The sequence below is a fragment of the Nesoenas mayeri genome (assembly GCF_963082525.1).
Source record: "Nesoenas mayeri genome assembly, chromosome: 12".
Taxonomy (NCBI): Eukaryota; Metazoa; Chordata; class Aves; order Columbiformes; family Columbidae; genus Nesoenas; species Nesoenas mayeri.
The window spans coordinates 9,462,601-9,489,494 of NC_137547.1; the positions used below are offsets into that span (position 1 = coordinate 9,462,601).

Sequence of the window (26,894 nt, forward strand, 5' to 3'; positions counted from 1 at the left end):
CCGTGCCCGGGGCGGCGAGGACGGGACCCGCAGGCCCGGCAAAGCGCTGCAGCGCACGCCGTTACCGGCCACGGACACTTCTCCACCGGCGCGTGGGTCCTCCTGCTCGCTAGGGGGCGATCGCGCTGACGGTTGCGTGAGGGAGGGTGTGGCTAACATCGTTGCCGGGGGGGCGTGGCGAGGCCGCGCAGGCGGCGCTGATTGGCTTCGCCGCGCGGTGGGCACGCCCGGCGGCGCGGCACGGCGCCGCGCACCGGCCCGTGGGGCAGAGCGGCCGCGGTTATGGCGGTGTGCGCCCGGCTGTGCGGGGTGGGCCCGGCCCGCGGCTGCCGCCGGCGCGGGGCAGCGAGGGAGCAGCGGCGCGGTGCTGCCGGCGACAGCGAGCCCGACACCGACACTGACCCCGAGGAGGCGGGCGGCGGCGGCGCCGCGGAGGATGAGGAGGCGGCGGAGCGCATCGAGGGCGGGCGGCCCGTGCCGCACCCCGCCGAGGCCGGCCCGGCCGGGCGGGCCCCGTTGTCCCTCCTGGAGCTGCCCCCCGAGCTCCTGGTGCAGATCTTCGGCTCTCTGCCCGGTACTGAGCTGCCCAGCCTGGCCCGCGTCTGCACCACCTTCCGCCGCATCCTTCGCACCGACACGATTTGGCGGCGGCGCTGCCGCGAAGGTACCGCCTGCCCCGGGGTGGGGGAGCCGGAACACCCTGGGGAGGTGGCCCGAGCGGTGCAAGGCGGGAGTCCTGCAGGGTGCAGAGAGGAGATGGGGCCGGGGGTGCAAGGTCAGGGGGCTGGAGGATGCAGGAGGACCCGGAGGGGGTGGGGAGGTGATGGGGTGTGGGTCGTGAAGGGGATGGGGCGTGGGGTCTGGGAGTGCGGGTTGTGGGGCTGTGAGGGGTCCATGCAGGGCTCCATGTGCGGTGGGTGAAGAAGAGGGCAGACCCCGGGCCTCCAGGGGCACGGCCCCTTTGTGGTGGCATTTACTGCAAAAGAGGTGACATGTGAGTGGCTCCAGCCAAGGGCATCACCTAGGGTTGTTCCCCGGAGTGGCAGCTGGAGGGGAGGAATGGGGATGGGATGAGACCAGGCCCTGGGAGATGGTGCCTCCGTGTGGGGTGTCCTTGGGTGAATCTTGAGGATGGGCTGTTCTGGGCAGCGAGGACAGGGAATGGCCAGTCCCTGCAGAATGGGGCTGCACTGGGGAACAAAAAGGTCTGGGGGGTTGGAGGCACAGCAGGTAAAGCAGGAGCTTGCTGGGCTCTGGTGAGCAGGCAGAGGAGGACAGGCCTGGGTAAGGTCATCTGTTCCTGTCCCATCACAGAGAGTACAGGGACAGGTTCGGAAGGGTCCCCGGTTTACACGTGCAGCACCTGGGGAGCATCTGCTTCAGGGATGCTGTGCTGCAGTAATTCAGAGGCTCAGGGCTGTTTGTTTTCAGCAGTGCCTTGCTCCTGTGTTGCTGTGGCCCTGTTCTGTTAGGCTGCAGTTCTTACTTTTTGCTACTTGTTCTTTTTCCTTCTGTCAGTGGGGCTCTCTGTCCCCTGTTTGTTAATCCGGCGGCTGTCTTGCTGCTTCATCGTCTCTCTTCATAGTGTGATCCTGCCAGGTGCATCTGCTGCCAGCGCATGAAGTCATGTATATTTTGTTCCTGTTTGTCTTCTGTTTTTAATACCAGCGAGGGCATTGGGATGAAGGATTTAGGTATGTCGGAGTGGCTGCCGGCCAGAGGCAGCAGGACCTGTTCAGATGCATTAAACATTGCAGGAATTAATTCATGCCTTATCAGCACGATCCAAGAACCCTTCGACAGTACGAAGACTGCACATAGAAAATGTACACTAAAGCATTCTTATTTCTTAGTTCAGCATGGGATGATCCTCTTGTCCCAATAACTTAACGTTATTTTTTTTTGAGGTAGGCGAATAAAATGCTGTCTGTTCTTTCCTTATACTCCTCTACTGACAGAGTCCTTATGCAGGTTTGTGTATTTCATGAATGGTTTGTAAAACTTCACCGGTTAATTATTTTGGTAGGTTATGATCCTGGCAAAAAGTTTACATAGAAATGTATATAATTTTTAAATATGGGCTAAGTTGTCTTGTAAAGGAACTGCTGAATTAGGCCTGATGGGAAAATGAATTTATTTTTAAAATTCTTGACTTCTCCTTGGATTTTCTTGCCAGTAGATAGAGCAGTGTTCAAAAGCTTAGCTGAAGTTTAAAGAAACCGTGGAGTTTGTGTGGCTAAAACTAAACCAGACAGGAAGGGAAAGTGTTAAGTCCTGTCTTAGAGCCCTTAGCTAACTACAAGGTGAGAGGTGCATAAACCCAAATTTTCTCTTCTTGCACACTTTTCTTACGTTTTCCTGAGGTATCTGCTCCAGCCACTGCTGGGGAACTGGTGCGATTGGGGTAGATCTTATACCAAAGGCACAGGCTGTGCTGAACAGGTAAGGGTCAGGTTCCCGCCTGGAAAGCTTCATCTCTGAAGCTGTTACTGCATCCTTGAACCCGTTGTGGTTCTCCAGGCGAATCCTGATGTCGACTCGTGTGGTTCATAGCGCTTTGCGTTGCTCTGCACAGCAGCGTAAGCAATTCCCATTGTGGTAGTACCGTAACTTTGTGTATTTGTGCACACACCGTTTTATGGAGTGACTTTGCAGTTAATTGCTCTACAGACATTCCGGTGATGTGTTGCTGCTGAGTGTGTTCAAACTTGAGCGCATAACTGTACTATGAGTGAAACTACTTGAACACATATATGGACATCAGGTAGATAAATATACATATAAAATTTACAATATCTGGTGCTGTATTTCTGTATAGGCATACATTAGTCGCTCTATGATAGTCAAACATAAAATGTAATTATTTTTTATTATCTTATCGAAAACAAGCCGCTTTCCAACTGAGAACAGTCCTTAAGCATGCATTTGTGTCTACCTGAGTTTAAGCATGACATAGTAATGTGTCTTGTTGTGATGCTGCGTGTCCTAAAAAACAGAGGGTGAATGTGTGTGCCTTTCCTAGCATACTCCTTGTGTTAGTGGCTTGTTCACTCTGAAACCTACTGATGGCGTTCCAGAGCTGAGCTCTTTGAGTAAGTAACTGGTAAACTTGAAGTTTGTGTCAGGTGCATATGCAAAACTGTTTGTCTTCTCGAAAAAGCACAGCCATAAAATGACAAAGAAATTAAACAGAGCAATTCTTCTCTGAGAGTAGCTGATTGTTGCAGTGCTTTGTTTTTGCAATTTTCTCCCTTGGTCTTGGAGCAGCGCTGAATGTCAGGAAAAGCCTGGACGTTGCCCATGTCAGATGAGTGCTGAGGACTGAATTTTAGAATAGTCTTGAGAACATGTTGTGTTCAGCACAACCGTCCAGAGGGCTCATTTTCCTGAAAGTGAAGCAGCTTTTACTGGTGATTGTGAACTGGGAGGGCACTGGCATGAACCACCAGCAGTTGTGTAACTGCCACAGCGCTAGGCTGTTGTCCTTTTATCATTGCAACTGTTTGGGGTAAACAATGTCTCTGAATTGCTTCTTTGGCAAGAACAGGATTGCAGTTACTTTCATGTTTTCTATAAATAGGAGGTTGCTGATCTCTGCGGTGGGAGCAGAATTAAAGCCTGTTTCACCCTGGCTGGTGATCTGACCTACTGTGATTAACACCTGATAGTCCATTCTAAACGGCAGCCACTTCCATTGTAAAATAAACCATGTGGAAACAGACACGTAATTCAGAATAAGCAGGTCTAGAATGTGGATAAAAAGGCTTTTGGTTTTGAAAACAACCTCCAATAGCTTTTGGACCTGCTGAAAAATATCAGCCAAGGTGTTAAAGAAGCTAAATCTTCAGCAAGTTTCATAGAAAGAGGTGGAGAAGAGTGGGAAATTTGCTTTGTACACTCAGTGAGACTTGCGTGGAGTTCAGATCTTACAGGACTCCAGAGAATCCACGTGGGATGTACAAACTGCTCCCATCACAGAAACAATCCCTTGTAGTGCTGCACCCTGATAAACGAGAAAGTGGTTTTAACAAGCCGCAAGGCTCTAATCTCCCTTTATGTGAGATTAAACCATTATACAGTGTGTTCCTTTGGTGAAACACAGAGGGCTTTTCTTCATCTCTGACCACATTCTTCATCAAGATGCCATCTAAAAGCCACTGACCGTTTTTCGCTGCTAATGGCAGGTGCTCAGTAGCACAACCATCCTTCAGAGCATTTTCCTTACATTTATTTGGAAGCTGCAGATCTGAAGCTGCCCATCTTTTGCTTTAGGGTTTCTGCAACAGCTTTCATTTGTTGCAGCTCAAATATCCTTTTGCTGAGCTCCTTATTCATGGCTGCAAAATATCTCGGTGGTAACAACAAAGCCTCCCCCTGGGAGAAATGTTTGGGAAAGTATTTGGTGTATTTTAGTCTGGTAGTTCAACTGTTGGAAACAAGAAGCTGGTTCCAAACTTGTCCACCTGATATTTCAGAGATGCTAACCTGTGAATCTCCCATTTTTTTTTAGTGTCTGAAATGATCCAGGAAGTTTCTCTGATTCTGTTTTGTGTACAGCCTTGGAAACACGCATTTATCTGGGAATAATTGGAGGACTTGATGGAATTTTAGTGATGGTAATGGTGTCAAGCTCGACCAGACATCCTAATTTCCTCTGAATTGCAGATGCTTCCAGCTGCTCACTGGCATTGCTGTGCTGGGAACGAAAAAGCAGTTATTTGGTTTTTTTATATGGGTACAGGGGCTCTTCTCTACCTGAGTTTAAAGAGCTTTTTATGTTTTATTTATTTTCATATATTTATTTTTTTTTAAACTTGTGTAGGCTGCAAAGAGGGAGATGTGAGAGGTGGCTCCTTGTAGAAAGGAGAAGGGAACGTGGGGCTTAGAAAAGCACGTGGTGAGAGCACTTGCAAAGTATTTGTGCAGTTGATAATAAATGGAAATTGCCTTTCCAAGTCCTTTAAAGTCCAGTGCATGTGACCATGGAAACAGCACCGTGTCGCTGTGTGTTTGGTAAATCTTTTCAAGCGCCCCTTATAAACCTAATAAAACAGTCTTTCCAGCTGGTCAAGTAAGGACTTTAAACCCAATTTCCATCCTTGCTTTTGAAGCAGGATTAAGTAGCCATTTTCTAACGGTATAAATTTCATGTGTGGATTTCTGTGACTATTAACTCCTTAAAATACTTGACTCACTGAGCTGTTGTGCTGAGATATGTTTCCTTAAAATAGACTTAATCGCACTGAGGTGGAATTTCCCAGGAAGCTTGAGCCCTTCAAAGCTTTCCTGGAAAAGGCTTTCTATTCTGTGTAAAGAAAACCTTGTCAGCTTTATTTTTCTGTAGCTGTCTTGAAGCTCTACTTACTGTTAATTTTATGTCCCTCTTGTCTTCTGGATTAAAAAGAGATGGTGAGCTCTCTTGCTTATGATATTTGGAGGTTTTGTGGGCACTGTGAGACAAGAGACTGTTTTTTTTTTCCCATCAAGTGCCATTGTGGTGCCAGCTCAGGGGTCAAAAGAACTTTTACATGATTCAGTTACCCAGAGTTAAACCATCGCACTGGGATTTTGACTCTTTGTAGTTGTTTGCTGAATGAAACAGGGTAAGGACTGGCTATAAAATGAGTGTCAGAGCACACTAAAATGAGATTATTTTCTTTCTTGATAATACTTTCTTATAAGCCTTGGCTATCTCATGTCAAATAGTGTGTAGCAATTATCAAAATTCTAAAATTTTGCCTTTTTTTTTTTTTTTTTTTTTTAAGGAGATTGCTATTACTTGGGAGAATTTTTCCCCAGAAACATTTGAACTACCCAACTTAGCAAATGCACCTTTAGTAGTGGTTTGGCTTTCAAAAAATGTCACCACAGGTTATCAAGGGCAATTGCATGAATCTGGGGTGGAGCTTTAACATCCAATCATTTTCCACCCCACCCTCTTGTTTTGAGATATTATTCAAGATACCACCTGCTGGCATTGGCTCTGTTGTGGGACTGCGCTTGAAATGATTTACGGATCTAGCGCTTTGTGAAAAATTGGCACCTTCTGGAGGAAAAAAAGGATGTCACTGTGCTAGAGAGCCACCCGGAGAAATGCCCTGTGGGCAGGATGCTCAGCGTGTCTCCTCCCTTTCTGATGCGGGATAAATATTTTCACTGACACCAAATTTAATGTGGCTGCAGTGCCTGCTGTGCCTTTTACTGATCCTGTGGCCAGGTGAGGGTTTATTTATATGGAAAGACTTGGGTGTTTCCTTACAGCAGGCTGTGACTGTGCTGCTTCTGTCATCTTACAAAGGTCCCCAACTTTCCAAGAAAACGTACAGTTCCCTCTGTCCCTTTGAAATTACTGAGCACACACCAAGGAGCCCCTGGCAGGAGAGATGGACATGAGGTGACATGGGGGGTGGCTCTGAATGTCCAACCCGTGGTAGAGCTCCGGTTTCACTAATCCACAGCCCAGTGCTGAATATCTTGTTGGTGCTGGATGTGCTTTCCTGCAGCCTCATCTGTCTGCTCAGCTAATTGTGCTTCCTCAGCCCAGCTCGTGTTTGGTAACGCTTGGAGCTTCCTCTGCCAGCAGGGACATGGACACCAACGTCTGCATCTTTTAATGAAGGGCAGCGTGTTTGTTGTACCTTCTGCCCACTCTCACCCTTCCTGAACCTGCTGTTTACCGCAAGCAATGTTCTGCAGAACGTGTTTTCCCTGTGGATGGCTGATATTCAACTTTGTGTGTGCTTTATCTTCATGTACCACGAGTGTATTTATAGACGAGATGAGGTTGAATTCATTCAGGGAAGCTCCTGCTTTTCTCACATGAAAAATTAATTCAGGGTTTGCAGCAGGTTACCAGCATTAGGTAGCAATATTACCATTTGGCAGCAACAGTAGATTGTTAATTCAAGGAAGTTCGACTGAGGAGAAGTTTCCTATTTAATGATTTGGTGAGGGTCTTCACAGACACACTTTTGCAACAAACATCTGGCAGGTCTTTGGTGTTGCTAAGGCAGGCTGGTGTTTGATCTGTGATGTAGACGTCTCTGATATCAAGGAGGGCAGTTTTCCATGCTGAGATCTAACAGGGTCACTGCAGCAGGGTGGTTTTGGTTGCTGATGATCTTTTGGGGGGATCTCCCTCCTCCCATTTCCTCCCTCTGCTCTTCTAAGGATTTCTCACACTGATATGTTAGGACTTGCTTTTCTTTTTCTTAGAAGTTTGGCATTGACTTCCTGGAAATGAAATGAGAGAATCTCATTTTCTGCTTCAAAGCTGCCTTGAAGATCTCCGGATTGCTTTGTTTTCAGACTGTTCTGTAAGCAATCAAAGGCGTCTGAGCGTACAACAGACCCATCTCAATCTGATCTGCTTTCAAGTGTAACCATATTTGTACGTGCTGATGCCTGTTTTATGTCTCCATTTCATTCTTTTTAAAGCCTGTGACCTTTCCTTTAGGATCCTAATAAGCAGTTTTCCCTGCTGGATACCTCAGTGGGAGTAGATAATTACTACACACAGTCATGATTTGATCTAAACGGGCGTACAGTCCCAGCTGGAATGAGTGCGTCTTCCACATTTCACACTGTTTCTGGTCTAGATGCAAGTAGCTGTAACTTTGCTGTGTTTGCGTGTTCCTTATGGTGTGTTTGTTGCTTGTAAAATATGTTCGATTTCCCAAACTGCAGTGAAATACATCTAGTTTTGGTTTTCAAAGCAGCAATAAGATTCATGGACTAATGTGGCAATATACAAGAATGCACTTAATGAGATCTCATTTTTACTCAAACAGTAGATATCAAGATCATGGGCAGCGAACACATTTGTGCCAGATTTGACATTTTTGTCTCTGTCATTGCAGAATATGGACTCTGTGAAAACTTGCGGAAGTTGGAGATCACAGGAGTGTCCTGTCGAGATGTTTATGCCAAACGTAAGTGCTAAAGCTGATACAGATCTGTACGTCCTTGCCTAGTACCAATTTTGAAAGCGTATGCAGATTGAATATTTATTAAACTCTGGCAGTATAAGTTACTCAGACTTCCATTCTGATGGCAGGGGTTTCATCTGTGAAGCTGACATGTTTGGGCTTTTATTTAATACTAAGCAGATGCCGAGATTTGGGATGTCTATGTCCCCAAATCCTTTGGTAGCAAAAGACCATGTAGTTTAAGTTTATAAAAGGTGTATTGAGGGGTTTTCATCCTTTCCTGTTTTGCCATTTTTACGTCCTGCTAAGGAATTAACTGAAGCAGAAGCTGAGCTGGTCACTTGAGAGCCTCACGAAGCCCCCAGGACCTCCTGTACCAGCACTGCCAGGCTGTGTTGTCCCAGTTCCCAAATTTTGCAAAGGAGTTTCTCATGGTCCTTAGGATAAAAAACAAGATTTAACATGCAGCGCTTGAGGTCTCTGTAGGTTTTGCAGACCCCAAATCTGGCTCAGCTTCTAAATGTACTGTATTTGCTGAACCCTGAAGCAATGATGACCTCAAGCATTGATCTTAGTGCTGGAAAGAACAGGTAGAAGGGTTTTAATCCCATCTTGCTGAGCATCCACAGAAGATCATTTCATCACCTAGTGTCCCTCTTTACTGATTTGTGCACTTGGACTGGGACTGCCTGGCTTTCCTGGGTGGGAAGGTTGAGTGATGCTGAGCCAACACTTTGATGTCCCCAGAGAAGTCTCATTAGCACTTGGGCGCTCCCTGATTTCCCATTTGGTCCAGTATCTGTGTGACACTGGTGTGGTAACAGCCGTCCTGTATATACTGTATTGGATTTTAATTCTGCGTTGTCAGTCTTAAGTGACAGCAGGACATCTCTTCATCACCTGCAGTCTTTTTCACTACAGTAGTTCTGTGGTTCAGATATATTAAAGTGATATTTAGTGCTTTTTTAATACACATTATATATAGAAATGGCTTTAGTGGCTCAGAACAGTGGCCTCTCTAGCCCAAGGCTGTATCTCCCAGCTGTGGCTGTGAGAAGTCACCCAGGGAAGACTGAGAAGAACATAAGCCTGCATAGTACTTCACTAAATACTCTCCCAGCTCCTACCTGTTTTCAGGTTGGGGGATTTCCAGGCTCTAATGCAGTTTGTTGATTTAATACCCTTCAATAGGTCTGTCTTACATGTACGTTTCCAGTTTTCCGCTGCACCGAAGTATCTTCTGAAGCTGCAGCACCCACTGGCAAAGAGTCACACTTGACATGTGAGAACCACCTCTCCGATAGACTTTATTGTACTTCTGAATAAGGACTGTGTGTGTACCCATTCAGCAATCCCAACTAGCAACCGTTTCTCTGAAGCCAAAATACTTGGCAGCTCTTTCTGGCTTTCAGGGCTGCAACATCTCAGCTCTCCTGCTCAGACTCAGCAGTTTTGCCCTGTGCAAACACACATTGGAACAGTTTCCTGCAGGTGTAACCCCATTGTCTTTACTGTCCCGTAAACCTCTTTAATTGCAGAATAGTTAATTTGAAGCTATGGGCAGGACATACATGCACTTTCTTGTCTGCTGGATGTGCTTCTGTAAGAAGTAGTGTGGGAAACAGGGAACCGAGCTGAAGTGCGAGAAAGCGTAACTAATCTGTTAGAGAATAGGCTGCCTTAGCTTAGTGAATTATTTTGTATACTACTTTTTGTAGAACTTGTTTAGAAACTGCTAAAATAGAATTGCTTAGTATAAATTTGCTTAGCTGAACTTCTGCAAACTGTGAACCTGTGAAACTTTCTGCTTCATAAAGTGAAAAAAGACTTGGGCTACTGTCCAGGTAGTTCCTTGACTTAAGCGGCCTTCTTGAGACAGCAGTACTCGCTACAGCTGTGCTACGGAGTTTGAGGGGGACTCTAATTACACTTTGAATTCACTATGAAATTTGTAAAAATTGTTTGTGGGAATCTTGAACATGCCAAGTTCTATGTGAGTAATCCTGCTGACCTGAGACTGGGGCTGATGGAAACAAATGGTGCAGCATAACTGGGAGTCAAGTCAAAAGAATTTGACTTTCCTGTGTGGTTGGTCCAGATTCATCGTTCTGTTACGTGCTGGAGCAGAGTTCGCTGGTACTTACCCTGCTGTGTCTGTTCAGGTATAAACCCACGAGTGAAGTCGGGGCGTTTTATGAAAATCCTTCCCGACTACGAGCACATGGAGTACAGAGATGTTTACACCTGCCGTACGTACCTCCTGCTGGCTGATGCTTCCCGCACTGAGCACACACGAGATGCTGCATGGAGTGTGACGTGGCTTGGAGCAAATTATTTTGGGGTGGACCTTGGGACAGTGCGGAGGGTGCTGGTTCTTTCTGTTGAGCAGTAGTGGAGTGTTCTGACCCTTTATAGTGACAGTGTGAGTAGGGCAGGCAGAGAGGTGTGTTGGTCTCTTTTTGAAGTGCATTGAATTAGAAAATTGTCCTGATCGGGTTCAAAAAGGAGGGTTTCTATTCACCATAGTGGAGCACTTGCTCTGCTCTTCATGGATTGCTCTTAGAGTGAAGTATTCAGATACGCTGGTGAGGGTTCCCAAAAGTAAATTTAAATACACCCTGGTCTCCTGGTCTAGCAAAAAGCTTTGTCTTGATCCAGATAAGCTGCATTTAGAAATGCTGAGGGTTCCCATACTAATTCCCTCCATGTACAGTGAATCCTTTTCACCACCACCTCCCTCTCTAGGAAACATTCTGATGGAGTTTCAGAGATTGTGATTTCCCTTCCTCAGTCAAGAAGCTGCTCTGGATAAACTGTTCTTTCCCTCCCCATGTTGTGTTGAGGGAAGAATCGTAAAACATTGGAGTCTAATGCTTACTGTTCTGCAGGAGCTGGGGGAAGTACTGCTTAGTTTACATCAGTTAAGGCAGCTGGTACTGCTTGATATTTGGAGGGGTCATTGAGCTGTCTCTAACACTCCTTTGGGTCTGCAGAGTTTTGCAGGCTCGAGTTACTAACTCACTGGCGCTTGGCAATGTAGTTTTTCACCTACACTAATGGGTGGAGTGGATGCTGCAGACTTACCTGTGCTAAAGAAAGCAATCGAGCATGGACCATGCAGAGATGATGTATTTAATGGGAATCGTGCCAGACAAGCAGCAGCAATGCTAAACTGGAATCTAAAAAGTTGTAGTCCTGCCTGTCAACACCAGCCTTGTTCTGGAGCTGAGTGAGGAGAGATGCCTCCAAGCTGTCCCGGAGGGTGAGGAATTCGTTTACAAGTTGCTACCTATGTGTTTGCTCCAAACATGCTGTTTGTGGTGCCTCTGAAATGGCACTTTGTGCCGTTCCTCCAGTTACTAATTCCTTAGCTGCAGCCCCAAACCTCTGATGTCTCACGCCCTTTTTCTCTAGGGACATGTTGCATTAAACCAATGTGATTTAAGATGCAATTGCCCATTTCCCCCTTTTCCCTTCCTGTGTATTAAGACTGTGCAGCCAGGATTTACCATGTGAGTGCTCCCTGATTCACATTTGCGCAGCGTTAGCCAGGTCAGCTCAGATCACTTTCCCTGGGGTTTTAATTCCCACTCGCAGATCAGTTATCACCAGCTGGAGGGCACCAACTGTGTACGTTGTTCCAGCTCGTTTTTCCTTATAAATACCTTGCTGCATCCTGATGGTCTAAGAGAGTTGCAGTGGTTCAGGTCTTTTCCACTCAAAGTGAGCCACCTCTGCTTTGGAGGATGCAGATTTCACTGAGAAGTCCCATGTTATGTTTTTACATTTCTCTGGATGCAGGTAACGAAATAAGGTTTAGTTAAAACAGTAACATCTGAAGGCATCTGCTCTCCTCCTGTTTTAATATCCCATTCTGGAGTTGTAACTTGTCTCTGTGGTGTCTGTGGGTGCCAGCACTGTGATGTTGCTTGAACTGCCCTGCATTTGCTCAGTGTCACTTCTTTATCCCGTGTCTGACTCGGACAGAGAGTGCAGACATTAAACCTTCCCCAGGCAGCTTTTTGTTGGTGGGAACATGGGCATTCACTGCTTTTCCTAACCCATCTCCAGCTGGATTCGAGCTGCCTTTCCATGTGAAGAGCATGCAGGGCTGTTTGGGGCGACGTGGGGAACACTCAGGCTGGGTGGGGGTTGTACTGAGGCATCCACTGGATGTATTTTTGCTCCATTTGGCAGGACATGGGCTCAGAAATTCAGATAGGCTTCTGCAGGACTGGGGAAAACAGGCAGTGTGCCTAGCGAAGGAAAAGATCAAGAAATACCCAAGTGCTGTTTTCTTTCAAAGAATAGCGAGGGAAACAAATGTTTGATCCATCTTGTCTTCTGCCAGGGAGAGCCAAAGCTGGAATTCATCACACTTTCCCTGCAATGAATAGCACTGCTCACTGGAGCCCAGAGGCACCCAGACCTGAAAAAGGAGCTGTGATTTTGCTTTCAGACTCTTTTGGGCCTTTGGCCAATTACCAGCGTTTTCCCTGGTAACTTCTTTAGGAAAAGCACAGGAGGAGATGGAGTCCACAGCACCAAGGGAGATGATGTGTCCATTAAGGTGTCCCCGCTATGGGGCTGGATGTGCTGCTGGATCAGCTCATCTGGAGTCTTCTTTGGTGCCAAACAGCTGGGGTTTTATAAAATTAAATAAGAAGAGCTGCCTGCAGCAGTGGTGCAAGCCCAGCACAGAAGCTTCTATCCAGTGGGTAGGATTCATCTGGAGGTAAATGGAATTTTTTTTGGCCTCCTCCCTCCTTTGCAGCCCCAGGTTTCTGGGTGGTGAAGCAGGTTGTGTGTGTGACTCAGCCACGGCTCGTGGTGAACTGAGCTGCAGTGAGCACAGAACCTGCCCTCAATAAGCTGCTTGGAGGGGAAGGGCTCGCCTTGTCCAGTAGACACTTTCCCTGCTGTTGAAAAGTCCATTGATTGTAGCTACGGCTTTCCAAGTGCTTCAAACAGGAGCTGGGGAGAAAGAAGGACATCCTCATTGCTCTTGGATAGCTTAGCATCAAGTTTTCTATCCTAAAAATAAAAAAAAGCTGAGTTTTATCAGCTCCATGCCAGACAGCGTGGAAGGCAGATTGTGGCGGGTGGAGTGGCTTATGCACATACCATTTATTAATATGTAATTACCACGCTGAGACGGGAAGACGGGGAATGTGATTTGCTTCCTTGCCTTAGTGCTGTTTGTGCTGCACTCGGTTCACTGGGTGAACCCAGTCCATCAATCTGAAATTGTTTATGGCACAGGGAAAAGGCTCCTCCAGGCCAGTTGGCAGCAGCTCCAGACAACACTCCCTGCTCTCTTAAACCTCTGTGGAAGTTCTTTGCTTGGGTGTAATAAAACCAGTCCTATGGTTCTTGCTATCTTAGTACTTAATGAAACAAAGATGTTGTAACAGCTGCACTGAAACACAATTCTTCCTAGAAATTGATGCAAAGCAAAAAAAACATTATTCAAGCCAGTTCTGTGGCCTTCTGAAATGGCCATGAACGTCGTCGTAAGGCAAGTGTAGTGTCATCTTGCTATCGTAGAAATAATCTGCATCCCATTCTTCCCACCCAAAATGCCACATTGTGTGTAACGTCATCACATGAAGGTAACTGGTCGTGTTAGGAAACTGTATGGACAGAATTCATGGCTGAATGTGTGCAGGCTGGAGGCAAGAGAGGAGGTTTGTTAAGATCGTTCTGTAACAGGCATTTTCTCCTGCTTGCTGGAAATGTTCCTACTTGCCTTTCGGATTTGGTGAGATTGACAGTGCACCCAGCTCTGCGATGAGAAACGGGGAAGCCTCACCTGCTGCAGTGGGCTTGGAGGGGGACTTGGAAGCAGCTTTTGGGACACTGCTGAAATGTAGCCGCTTACTTGGAATTTTTAAGGCTGTTACTGAGCTGGTAATGTCACCAGATCTGAGCTGGCGTGGTCTGTGCGGTTTGCCCATGCTCTCTCGGTGGCTGTTTTTAAGGACGCTTTACTCTGGGGACAAATTTGTCTACACAAGGTGGGGAAATTCTTACTAAATAGCCAAATTTCCCTGTTTCTTACTGCTTTTGTGCCCTTCCTTATTTTATGTTGCTTTGCAGCCTGAGGCATAAGTACATTTTTTGGTAGCTGAAGATGGCAAATACTTTATTTGGTTTTAGCTCTGTGTATATCATGTGATTTGCATTAGCAGGGCCATGTTACAAAAGTTTTCGGATAATTCCCGGTGAGGTGTGTGATTCTGTAAAGCCCTGGAAAGTAACTGCTGCATTGGAGAACAACATAAATGTGTGCGGGGTGGTCGGAGGCTTCAGCTCAGCCTGGCTGCCGTTGGGTGTAACCAGTTTTCCTTAATAAAAGCAGTTGTGAGTGGTATTGTTCAGCATTGTGTACAGTCTGGTAGAGTCTTCCTTTTTGATTTCTTTTCCCCAAACTCGCATTGCTTGGTTCGATGTGCTCACTTTGGTGTCTTGCTGTTCCCTAGTGCTGCACCGATACCGGCACATCCTGGGGCTGTGGCAGCCGGACATCGGGCCCTACGGGGGACTGCTGAACGTGGTGGTGAGTGAGTACCTCGTTCTGCGGGCTTTTGAATATTTCTAGACCTGGTTGTCACCTCCATGTGATGGAGAAGCCTGAACGGTCAACCCTCAAGCGATTGGGACCCAGAGGTTGCTTCTTGAGCCTTTTCATCATCACCACCTTTCTGCAGACAGTCCTTTTGTTTTTCAGCCCCAGGAGCACACAGAAAACATGAACAATGTTTCATGGAAAGGCTTGGTTTAGAATTTAATGCTGATATTCCAGTGGCTGGCACAGGAGTCTGTTCCTCATGCAGCGAGTACAGTGGAGGTTTCAGCACTGGCCCATCTCTTTCTGCTTTATCTTGGCCTGCAGCTGAATGTTTTTCAAAGGGTCTTGCACCAGAGTTCACACATCTCTCCTTCCTGTGGTTTGTGACACTTTTCACCAGCCGTGTCTAAGACTAATGTATCAGACACAGGGATAGTGGTGCAAAAAATGTGGAATTTGGAGGCTCTTGTGCTGCTGGGGAGAGCAGTTAATGAACAACGCTTAACTCAGTGTTCCTGAGCGCTGGGCCAGAAGTTTGCCTGAAGCTGTTGTTCTTTGCACTGAGGTTCAATAACTGACAGGTTGAAGCGGAACAAATCACGAGGCCTTTGGGTTTTGCAAGATTCTGTTCCATGAACTGGTATAAGAGTGCATCCAAGTGTGCCAATACTTATGTGATATTGTGACCTTATAAAGACAAGCGTGCCTCTGGCGCTGCTCTGCTTTTGTCTCAGATCTCTCTGTTTAGAAAATATCCTTTTTCTGGAATTGCAGAGCTTGAGGGAGAAGGATTGTGTTAGGCGTGCAGGAACAGGGCTGGCACTTGGACCTCTCAGCAGAGGAGATTGTTGCTTCCTGTACTGTCTGTGAGTAATAGAGCCAAATAATTCCTTGTGCAAAAGGCACAGATAATCATGAGAAGCAGAATTGGTCTATTGGAGTATCTGCCAGCATGAGCTCTCAAAGCAATTAGAGTTTGACTGGCTGTGCGGTCTCTTCAGCGCGGTCTCTCCCTCTGGATCCTGCGCACCAAGCATCCGTCACAAAGTCGTTTGTGGTAATAAAGGCCTGATCATTTTCCAGTGGTGCAGAAAGCCTCGTAAAGAAACCATCTCCCTCTTCACCAGGGGTGTGCTGTGAGTGCATATGGTCTGGTTTAATTGCTAGAAAGCAGTTTGGAAATGCAGCAAGCTGTTCCACAGCTCCTGCCCTTTTGCAGAATAGTCCCGGGAACTGTTTGCTGCAAACGCAACAGAAAGTGTGAAGGCTGATCTCGGGAACTTTCTCTCCCATCCCACTGCAGGTAGATGGTTTGTTCATCATCGGCTGGATGTACCTGCCACCTCATGACCCTCACGTTGATGATCCCATGAGATTCAAACCTCTCTTCAGGATTCACCTCATGGAGAGGAAATGTGCAACGGTCGAGTGTATGTATGGTCACAAGGGCCCTCACAACGGCCACATCCAGGTGAGCTCCTTTCAACACCTTCCCTGGGTGTGATGTGCGTGCACGTTGGCTCTGGAAGTGGATTTATCAAAAAGCTGCATGAGAATTTTATTTAAAGGATGTGGCTTTCACCACCTTGTTGTGTGCATGAATGCCAGCGTTATGCTCGTTATGTGTCTGAGTTGTGTGGGATGCTCCCCACTCCATATTTATTCACTGGCAATAGCACAGCAAGGCTGTTACACTGTCTTCTCTTGGACTGGAACAGGGTGAGAGCACCAGTATGTGTACAGGCTGGAGGAAATGGTACACAAAATGGCCTTGTGCAGCTGGTGAATGTTCAGACACACGGACTTGTTCTATTTGCAGCTCTCTCAGATGAGACCTTGAGAAGATGATGTGACATCCATTCAGTACATGGGATGCTTTGAAAAGCTTCCCAAGAGGTTGTTTCCTTTTCTCTGTAAAAGGAAGCTCAAACAGAGAAACAACTTAAAATGAGTATCTTTCATTAGAATGCAGTGCAGTTTGATTGCTTTTATTTCTCTATTCTGTAGCTGATGCGCTCAGCATCACTTAATGATTTCTCTATTGCAGCAGATTCAGTAACACTTGTGTTAAGCATTTAAGCAGTTGTGGTTACATCATCCTAGGCATCTCTAATCAGGTCGGTAACCTGTTATATTCTCCTCCTTGGTAACTACAGATTGTGAAGAAGGATGAGTTCTCCACGAAATGCAACCAGACAGATCACCATCGGATGTCAGGGGGACGGCAGGAGGTAAGAGTGCTTTGCCAGGAATCTGCATTAAGGCTGCTTGGACATCCCTTTTCAGAAGGTAAAGCGTTGCCATCTTACCTAAGCTCTTAGCTGATGTTGGGTCTGAGAAGTGCTGTTCTGCCTTCTAATTTCTGTGTATCTGTGGTAACGTTTGTGTTTGGTAGCAGACCTGTCCAAGGAAAAACAGCAACATGCATTGTACTCCATGCAGCACTTGCCACACACTGATCACTGCTATCTGTATCATTAAGATCTTTCAGCCACAGGCCTAATAGAGTACCAGCTGCATTTGAATACTTGCTTGTCAGTGGGGCACCTTTCTTCTGCTTGTTGTCTTGGTCGAGGGATTAAAAGCTTCATTTGGTTGTTTATTCTGTGTCAGCTATACCCAGCAAGGCAGATTCCCAACTCAAACTACGTTTTTTAAGGTGTGGGTATAAATGTCAGGATGAAAACCTTCAGCTAATACCTGCTCCAGGTAGTGGTGTTTGCTACCAGCTGGTTGAACGTGACAAATATGATACCTCAGCTGCTTCTAACAAATGCTTTAAAATGTCTGTCTACTAATGGGAAACAGCTGGGTGAAAGGTTTAGTTAAGCGTTTTGTGGTTCTGTAGCAGATGAGAAATGCTTGAATACTTCCAAAGCACTGCGTTAAGTGTGTGTGGCATTATGGTAATTGGAGGATCTGGCTTTAGAAGATAAAGAAACCAGGTTTGGAATATCACTTGGTAGGCTGCTATCTTAGTGTAAGCTGTTATCATGCTAACTCGTAGTAGGGAATTAACTTGTCAGGGCTGGTGTCAGGGAACTTCATGAGATGTTTTCAAAGCACCTTTTGGATTGAGATGCATCAGGATTAAATCAGCAGGATTTAACCTCCTGAATCTTCAGCACCTTTCAAAAGCATCCCCTTGTGTGTTTAACATGCCAGGACAGGGCACAGGACTCGGCTTGTGGGCACACAGATGAGGTACTGCAAAGTAAAGAAGTAGATTTGCTACTTTGCAGTAACAAGCGATGCTTGTGCTTTTATTCTGAGGTGGGATATTGGTTCTACTTGTGATTTATTTGAAGGCAAGCACATTTATTGTGTGGAGTCTGGCCAGTGTAGGGCAGTTACCATTATCACTATTTGTTAAGCGTATTTCCAAGCCAGCTCTGTAGCAGCATGTGCTCGTTCCTCTGGTTTTGGCAGAGCATTTGCCCTCTTGGTGGCTCTGCCGGTGATTCGTGCTAACAAAGCAAAATCATGTTGGGATATGTCGCTGTTGCAAATGAAATGCTTTCATTTTCCCCTTTTTCTCTTCTCCTGCAGGAATTCCGGACGTGGCTAAGGGAAGAATGGGGTCGGACCCTGGAAGACATCTTCCATGAGCACATGCAGGAGCTCATCTTGATGAAGTTCATCTACACCAGCCAATATGAGTAAGGGCATCAGCTTTTTCTGATTATTGAGGTTGCTGCAACTTCAGGAGCACATTGGATCATTTGTTCTGGAGATGGGATGCTTGCAATGGGCTTCAGCAGCCAGAGGAATGTTCTGTCTCCACAGGCTCTGTGCAAAGATACAGTGGAGCACAGTGCTTCCAGTTGAGCAGAGAGATGTAATGACAACAGTAATAATAAGGTTTCAAGTTCCTTACAATAACTATGCACAGTAAGATGGTTTTGAGTCATTTAACTATGTTTAATTTGAAGACAGAGCTAATAACCGTGATCCCAAGGAGCTATCTACTTATTTTCCATATTAGTAAGCAATATGCTTTGTAATGTAGTTCACAGTCCTTGAGAATTCGGGGGTTTTTTTAACCATCACTCCAAACGTCTAGTAGCAGCCACCTTGCTGTAACAGATGTTTAGATGTGCTTCACTCTTAGGTTCTCTGGAAGTTCCAAGGAATGAGAAGGTTTATTGTGGCCTTGCTGCAGGAGCATCCTGGGGTGCTGACAAGGATTGGTGGAGGGAGTGTTTGCATAGGTCTAAAAATCAGTTAAGCTTGATGATGGCCCAGAGCTGCCCAGGGGAGCAGACATAAAAACACATTCCTCATGGTGAGGGATTCTCTTAACCTCTCGAACCTTTTTTTTTCCAATTTATTTGCACAGCAACTGCTTGACATACCGACGCATCTACCTCCCTCCCAGCAGCCCCGACGACCTTATAAAGCCAGGTCTCTTCAAGGGAACGTATGGAAGCCACGGGCTGGAGATTGTCATGTTAAGCTTTCACGGAAAGAAAGCGAAGGGGACTAAAATCACTGTGAGTGTGTTTTCATTTCTCTCAGGTGCTTGTTAGAGTATTCTCTTCTCGATGCTGTGGATTCATAGGAGACACCTCTGTCTGGGAGGCAGTCAGTTGTTGCGGTTCCAAACCCCGTTCCTCATGGGGATTAATGCCATCAAGTGAATCTTAACACATGCAGAGTAGCTAGAATCTGCTCTGCAAAGTTTCTCATGATGCCTTCTGGCTCCCCTTCCTTTTTTTCCCCGCTTCCAGCCACTTTCTGTGAGCAGCTGGTAGCAGGTCACTGGAGATCACTCGCCTGTGTCTGAGGAGCAGGTACCAAATGTTGGCAGCTCTTTACTGACGCCAGGCTAGCGAGCTCCTCCCTCTGCAGGCAGGGATTCTGAGAAAATGCAGTTGCACCTTTGACTCTTGCACTTGCAAGTACATCCCAGCTTGTAGCCTTTGATTTAAAATTTTGTTTCTGGGAGCAGGGAAGCAGAGGTGACATAGACAGCTCAGGGAACAAAGAACGAGGTCCGAAGGGGTTTTTTTGTTGATGATGGATGTGGGAAAGATACAGGTCTGTTGCTTCCCATCTCTAGGGAGATCCCAACATCCCAGCCGGGCAGCAGACTGTAGAGATCGACCTGGCACATCCTCTACAGCTTCCCGACGTCGAGAACCTTCGCGATTTCAGTGAGCTCTCGCGCATTGTCCTGGAGGTGCAGGAGCAGGTGCGTCGGGAGGAGCAGGAGGAGGAACAGCGGCAGGACGACGGGGACCGCTCCCCCCACTCTTCCTCTCAGGCTGCCACCAAATCCCCGGGAGAAGGTGCCGACGGGGAAGGGACTGCGGCTGGGGCGGAGGGGATGCCCCAGGACAAGGCACCAGCTTCCCAGCCCTTTGTGCTGCCCATGGGAGTCATATCGAGGAATAAGGACTATCCCCGGACCTGCCGCATTTGGTAATGAGGACTAATGGTTTTATAGCCTGGTCGTGCCAGCTGCTTTTGAAACAGAAGGGGGGGTTTTGAGGCATGTTCTGGATTTCTTATTCTTTCCCTGCATGTGGATCTCCTTGCGCTCAGATTTTCTGCTGCTGTCTCCCATGTTTTTGTTTGCTTCCTCTCTTTCTTACCGTACTGTCATCTGCCATCCTGCTTCCTTGCTAGATTTTATCCTGTTACTCCTGAAGCTAACGCCTCTCCCGTATCTACCCCCTACTTTTTTTGTGTGTTTTGTTTCCCAGCTCGTACATTTGAAGATCTGTTTAAGCCATTTCTGTATGTGTCATTTGTGTTCCCTGGCTGTGGGAACACTCTGCTCCGTCCCACCCCTCCCTGGCCCTGGGACCAGCTCTGGAAGGTGCTGAGCACCCTGAGCAGTAGGTGCAAGTACACAGAGAGCTGTGTTGAATGAGACCAGGAGCTAACGAAGCAGCGTAATAGACAAAGTGTGGAAAAAGAGCTCAAAAACTGAGGCTCGGGCAGGTGACCTTCAGCCAAACATCTGTGCTTCGGAAAAAACCCTCCAATAGCTGGTTAATCTCACAAGGCTCCCGCTGTCGCAGCCAAGTTATGTTTGAATAAAACCCTGCTCCACCTGCTGCTTGCTTGGAGGTTAGGCTGACCTTTATTCCTCCCCAGCTCCAGTTGGATTTTTCCTTTATTTTTAAGATTTTTCTTTCCCTTCCCCATGGTTTTGTCCCAAGGTTTGCCCCTCTGGTCACCCTCTAAACGTACCTTTCCTCTTCTGTGAGGATTGGTTGATCCTTGAGTTGCAGAAGTAAATCTCAGAGGGATTACTGGGCTGAATTACAGAGAAAAAAAAAAACAGCCTTGGTGTGCAGGTGCTAATTAGAACAGCCAAAATAGCTCCCAACAGCAAGGGAGAGTTTATTTTCTTAAAATGGTATCAACAGTGTTTTGCGCTGTGTGATAAGAAGTGACTGAATGTAAAACTCCCCATTCTGTAGCACCTGGCACTGTGTTTGATGATGTCTTGATCACAGTTTTGTGTTTATTTTTATTTATTTAATTGAATATGGGGTACTTATGGCTCTTCTCACATATTATTTTTTTCTTGCTATTCCTCTGTCCTTGCAGTTTTTATGGGACGGGGCTCATTGCTGGCCACGGCTTCACCAGCCCTGAGCGAACACCCGGCGTTTTCGTTCTCTTCGATGACGATCGCTTTGGATTCATCTGGCTGGAGCTGAAATCCTTCAGCCTCTACAGCCGGATCAAGGTCTCCTTCCAGAACGCCGAAGCGCCTTCCCGTGAGGCTTTTGACGAAATGCTGAAGAACATTCAGTCACTGTTTTCTTGACGGGTGGTTGTGGATGGACAGGGGTAGGGGTTGCAAAGGCTGCTGCACTCCCCAGCCAGGGCTGGGCTGGGGATTCCTTGCTCTCGGTACCTCTGAATAAAAGCATGCACTTTTAATAAAGCCTTTTTACCCCAAAATGTACACATCCCAGTTAAAATACCCATAACTGCCCTTTCCTCCCTGTCACCCCACACTGCTCCCCAGCAGTCCTTGTTACCTGGTCTGTAACATCGCTTTGTGTAGCTGAAGGGATCCTGCAGAGGAGGAAATAAACCTTTATATTGCAAAAAGAAGTGGATTGGAACAAAAATAACTCAAGGTCAGAGCTGGATGGGAAGAATGTCTGATTGACTGGGTGTCCACGAGCCCTGTGGACAGAGCTCTTCTTTGTGGAAGGAACTCATGCTCTAGACCGATCTTGACTTGCTTTACCCTCCTAAAACCTTTTACGGTCTCCTCGCTGCAGATTTGTCTGCTTAATGCTGAATTGCATCAGCAGTGACAAGGCACGTCCTCCTCTGCAGAAACCTTTCTCTGGTTTTGGCAGCAAGGGGAGGATTCCCCGCTGGAAGGGACGGTGTGTGTTGTGTTGTCCCAGCTCCTGGAGCTTGTTGGATGTGTTGTCCCCAGGGCTCCAGGTCTGGGTGTTTCCCTGAGTGTAGGGGAGATGATTATTTATTATAGGAGCTGAGTACTGTGAGTTGTGCCATAAACCATCAGCGTTTGCATCTGTGCCTGTTATTAATCCTGTGTAGGAAGAGATGATGGGGATCCTTGTGTGAAGAGAAAAGAGATGTTTGAAGGAAGCTCTTGGTTACAAATAAAAGATGTCCTTTGTTGCAGTTGCTCTCTGGCTGTGTTGATAAACTCCAGGTTTCTTTTCCTGCTACTAGCTGGATCAGTGTCTATCAAAACTCTTCCTTTACATCTACTGCAGGTTTTGGTTTATAAATGTGTCTGTACGTGTGTTGTGCTGGGAGGTTTCAGGCCCCTTCTATAGAGAAGTTTGTCCCTGCCTCGTTTCACTGACTGTGAACAGCTTTTCTTCTCACTCTCACAAGGGCTTTTTGCCATTTCTGGCTCTCGAGTTGCTCTCTCAAGCTGTGTGAGAACAGAGTCTCCAGCAGAGACTTTGAGCAGAAGGTCACGTCACTCACAGGATTAATTCCTGTCTCTTTGCAGAGGGTTTTACAAACCTCTGGGAATTTGAAGGTGATTTGAGGCACTTCTTTCTTTGTTTCCTATGGCTTTGTCAGTAGTTGAAAACCTGTCTCAGTGTTAGAGGTGTGGATCTGAAGTGCTATTACCATTCTGGTGAATTAGCTATAAAAAGCAGGTTGTTTCTGAGCAGCCTGTCAGAGCTGTTCCTGGTGGCATCAGCAGAGGGAAGAGTTGACCTGGATCTCGCCCCATCGCTCAGGGCTGGCACAGAGGAAGGGGAGCAGCTCAGCCTCGCTGTGTGCCCAGAGAGACGAGACGGAGCTAAAATCAGGCATTTTGGCCTTTTTCTGCAGCTGCGGACAGAAGGAAAACATGTACTTAATCTCGCAGATGGAGGTTTCCAGCTTGATGCAGATTTCTCAAAGACATTCGGAGTCTGTTCAGCATCTGGGTGGCCAGTTTATCTTGAGTTTACTGTCAGGCTGGTGCGGCCAGTGTGTTGGCTGCTTTGTGTCTTCACTAACAAGCTGAAGGGATGTAGGAGATCCCCTTGGGCAGCCGGTTCAGTCACTTGTACTTAAAAACAGCTTCACTTTAGCTGCAAATGGATCCATGGCTCTGATTGCAAATTCCTCCTTCCTTCCTTGTCCTTGCTCACCCCCCAAAAATACAAACCCTGACCTTTTACGTAAATAACGTAATAGTTTTTGCTTTTTGTCTTTAAGATTGAAAATCCAGAGTGTATTGAATGCATGAAAAGCACTTGGCCTGAGACCCAAGTCACTGTCTCCTAAGTACCCTGTTTCCCTGAAAATAAGAGAAGATCTTGTATTAATTTTTACTCCAAAACCTATTACTTTTTTACATGTATAGCTGCCTGGATGCTATTTAAATTGACTCTTTTAATGAACTGTAACTAGGGCTTATTTTTGGAGTAGGGCTTATATTTTCAGCATCCTGAAAAATCATGCTAGGGCTTATTTTGGGGGTAGGTCTTATTTTTGGGGAAACGGTGCAGACACCAACTCCAACCTGCTGTGTTGGGCTGGCTGAGTGTGTAAAGGCGTTGTAGGTATGTTCCACTGCTGTGTCATAAAATGCTTGTAGTAGTTGTGACCTGTGGCTTAAATTGAGCACCTGTTGGGTGTTTATTGTCACAGGTTCAGGCTGAGATGGTTCTTCTGCTTGTAGCTTGTTCGTTCTGAGCCTTCGCAAGGAGAGACCCCGCTTGGCTGGCTGGAGAGAAGACTTTGCAATGGCTTGATGCCCCACAGGAACTATTCACAACTCAGATTTGCCCCTCTAGAAGAATCTTTTTATTTATAGTGTACCTGGTTGGCCTCAAAATGTCAGAATGTGCTGGTCCCGATGAAAGGCAAAACCGCTGCTACACTGTGGCTTTATTCTGTCTAGAGCAAAGGCGATGAAAATAGCAAATTTTGAATTAATACTCTTCCTCTGCCTTCTCACCTTCTGCTCCTCAAAGCCTGGCAGGCTTTTGTGACATTTCAGGAGAAAATTCCCTGTGATTTAGCTTTTGGCTCCATTGGTACTTTCAGAGAAAAGCAGAATAACACGATGAGGAGTGAGGAGCTTGCAGCTCGGAAAGCTTGGGGAGAAGGGGAGGAACAAGAGATGCAGGATCTGAGCATCCCCTCATAGTACCTGTGGAAGCAGAGCTGCCAATACAATATTTTACTGTATTTGTTCATTTTTGGTATGGACTGAAAAACCTCCTGTGCGTATGTCTCAGTGCACACCCTCCTTTGTTTCTGAACCCCCCCTTGTCCGTTTGTCAGGATATTCCTGCGAGCTGTCCACAAGGATAATGTGCGGTGGTGCCTTTGCGGATGGTGATAGATTTCTGGTGCTGACGTGTCCTCGTCCTGTTCACTCTGTAGAAAGTCTTGGGGATGATCAGCTTTATTTCTTGAGCCCAGACAGGTGGAAGATGGAAAACAACATGTCAGGGGTGTGATGGTGTCAGGGCAGAAGCCTTTTGGAATAAACAAAGCAATTTAGGTTGCAGGGCGGCGTTGCCCCAGTAGCTACAGCAAGACCTAAGACTTAATTCTAAGCTCAAGAGCAGTAAGTGAGTGACTCAGGCTGTGTTGTGCTCCTAAATCAGGCTTTCTGTGTTGTCAAAACACATGGGTTTGGCCAGCTGGCAAACAGAAGCATGGAAGATCCTCGTCCAGCCGGCTTGTTTGTTTGCGTTGGGCTTCATTTCATCTCTCTAAATGTGCTGTGATCGGGTGTTGTGGCTGTGGGAGACTCACCGCAGTCCATGTGCGTTTGTCTGGCTTTTATTTTTTATCGAGGAGGAGGAAAAGGGACAGAATTAGTTGTAACTGTGGTGAGCGGAGCGGTACGGCCGTGGCTGCTCTGGAGTGGGACAGCAATTATTTAGGAAACTTGGACTGTGGAGAAATCAAATGGATGTGCAAGCTTGCTTGGAGGTGTAAGCTACCAGGAAAATCAAAATGCAGCTGGCTCCATGTTTGCTTTTAAACAAGGATGACTTTTTATCGCTTTTTATTAATTTAAAACTAGTGGAACTTAATGGGACTGTTGGGTGTTGTGTGGAAATGGGTTGTATAATCTCAGCTTGCTAGTTTAGGAGATGATAATATATTAACTCTGTCTTGTAGCCGGTTGATCGCATGGCTGATAACGTTGTGTTGCATTCAGCTGCCAAGGGACTGCGTGCTGGCCCTGGCGCTGCTGGACAGACGGACACAGAACAGTTGGACAGTGAAATATTTGAGCTGTGTGACCAGTGGAAGATAAGTTACCAAATTGTGAGAGCCACTGAGGGGTTTTTTGTGTGTGTGTGTGTGCTAAATTAAAATGTATGATCCTGGGTTTTGTTTGGATCGCAGGCTTTAATTTTTGAGGAAAAGAGCACTCAGATAAACTGTGTTTGTTAGCTTAATTAAAGCAATCTGCACTTTTTTTTTAAAATTGATTAATACTCCTGCTTCCCCTGAGCAGGTGTACCCTGTTTCCGTGTGTATTTTGCACTCACCACTTTAACATGACACTGGTGGATTAATCTAGGCATCTCCTGTGGGCTTTAAGTGTAAATAAGTCTGTAAAGAACTAAAAATGACAGTGAAGCAGCAGATTCCCGCTTCATCCAGAGGGTAGCGCTGAGGGAAAAGGTGAGCTTTTCTTTCTAAAATGCCATTTGACATGAAACACCTCGAGTTTGTGCCACAAAGATTCATGTCCAACGTGCTAACTGTGGTTTAAACAGCTCATCTGCTCCTCTGTCTGAAGGCTGGGGTTTTGCTGTCCCCTTGTTGGGGCTTTGGGAGAATCAGGCTGTCTAAAAACTTTGCAACACTTGGCCTAGTTCATCCCAGGCTGAGCAAAATGTGTGTGTGTGTGTGTTCATTTTACACCTGATCATTGTTACCCAAGGAGCCTTTTCCAATTTCAAATAATAAAAAGGAAAGTTTTGTGAACATAGTTCTGTTTGCTGCTCTCTTTTGTTGCTGTTGTTCCCAAGGAAAGCAGTGGGTGAGTTCCACCCCTCGGATGTGCAGCAGCCTGTCTTCTGCCACGCAAGAAGAACTAATTTTCCCTTCTTTGGGTACTTGGTGAGCAGTTAAACCAATTTCCTGAAGATGCGAAGCACACACCCCCACACCTCATGCTGCAAAATCCCAATTTATCCTTATTTTCTGTTCTTTCCCCCTGCCCGTACCCCGCAGTGCTCGGCTCCCTCCCGCAGCAGATGCTGGGGCCGGCAGGACTAACGACCCGAGCCCTGATGATGTTTTCCTGCCTTCCCAGCCGCAGCTTTCTGAAAGGAAGCATGTGCTAATTCTTATTTTTTCTTATTCTTCCACTTAGTCTGCAGGAGATCAGCTGGCACAAAACAGGAGGGGTGAGGAGGCAGCATTGTGGTGTAAGTCCCGTTCTCTATGGGATCGGACTGAGAGTCGTCTGTATTTCTTACGCCTTTTTTTAATGTTTCATCCCCCAGTTTCAAATTCACACCCACCTCAGCTCTGAGCTGCTCTCGCCGCTTTTCCAAAAGAGCGATTATGTTGAAATGGGAGAAACTGCAGCGTGAGCTCAGCTGTCGCCGAGGAGCCGTTTGTTGTGTGTCTGGTTCTGTGCCAGGACATGCAGCCCAGACCCGGTTCTGCCTTTACTGGGGTGGCTGTTGTGCTTCCAGTTACGAAACCCAACTCTGCCAGTAAGTTTCTTGGCAGATTATTATTTTTGAGAGCAAACCTTGGCCACGGAGCACTAAACTAGCAAAGTTCACGTATGAGGCATTATTCTGGAAATGGCTCTGCCTAACGCTTATTATTGTCTTGTTTTAATCGAGGCTGGAGTTACCACTACAGCCCCTCAAGTGCTCCTCTGAACGGGTGACCTCTTCCATTTCCCCCCCTTTTCTTTTTTAACCACCAATCCCTTCCCCTAATCC

At 46.6% G+C, this 26,894-nt stretch overlaps 1 protein-coding gene across 2 annotated transcripts; it reads left to right on the plus strand.

The window, feature by feature from the left end:
• Nucleotides 1–248: 248 nt before the first annotated feature.
• Nucleotides 249–25,912, plus strand: FBXO31 (F-box protein 31). 2 transcript variants are annotated; one of them, XM_080351834.1, is made up of 10 exons: nucleotides 249–664; nucleotides 7,860–7,931; nucleotides 10,091–10,177; nucleotides 14,411–14,487; nucleotides 15,803–15,970; nucleotides 16,656–16,730; nucleotides 18,049–18,158; nucleotides 18,839–18,992; nucleotides 19,562–19,923; nucleotides 21,064–25,912. In XM_080351834.1, exons 1-10 carry the CDS (start codon nucleotides 283–285, stop codon nucleotides 21,284–21,286), a joined length of 1,710 nt encoding a protein of 569 aa, XP_080207960.1. In that variant the 5' UTR covers nucleotides 249–282; the 3' UTR covers nucleotides 21,287–25,912. The 2 variants fall into 2 exon arrangements, with proteins under 2 accessions (XP_080207960.1, XP_080207961.1); XM_080351835.1 differs by lacking the exon at nucleotides 10,091–10,177.
• The last annotated feature ends 982 nt before the right edge of the window (nucleotides 25,913–26,894 follow it).

What these genes read in the sequence shown, in the direction of transcription:
- FBXO31 (XM_080351834.1), top strand. Translation starts at nt 283, where the DNA reads ATGGCGGTGTGCGCCCGGCTGTGCGGGGTGGGCCCGGCCCGCGGCTGC. An exon ending in TCGAGATGTTTATGCCAAAC is followed by an intron (nt 7,932 to 10,090) that starts GTAAGTGCTAAA and finishes GTGTCTGTTCAG; the next exon opens with GTATAAACCCACGAGTGAAG. An exon ending in CAGAGATGTTTACACCTGCC is followed by an intron (nt 10,178 to 14,410) that starts GTACGTACCTCC and finishes GCTGTTCCCTAG; the next exon opens with TGCTGCACCGATACCGGCAC.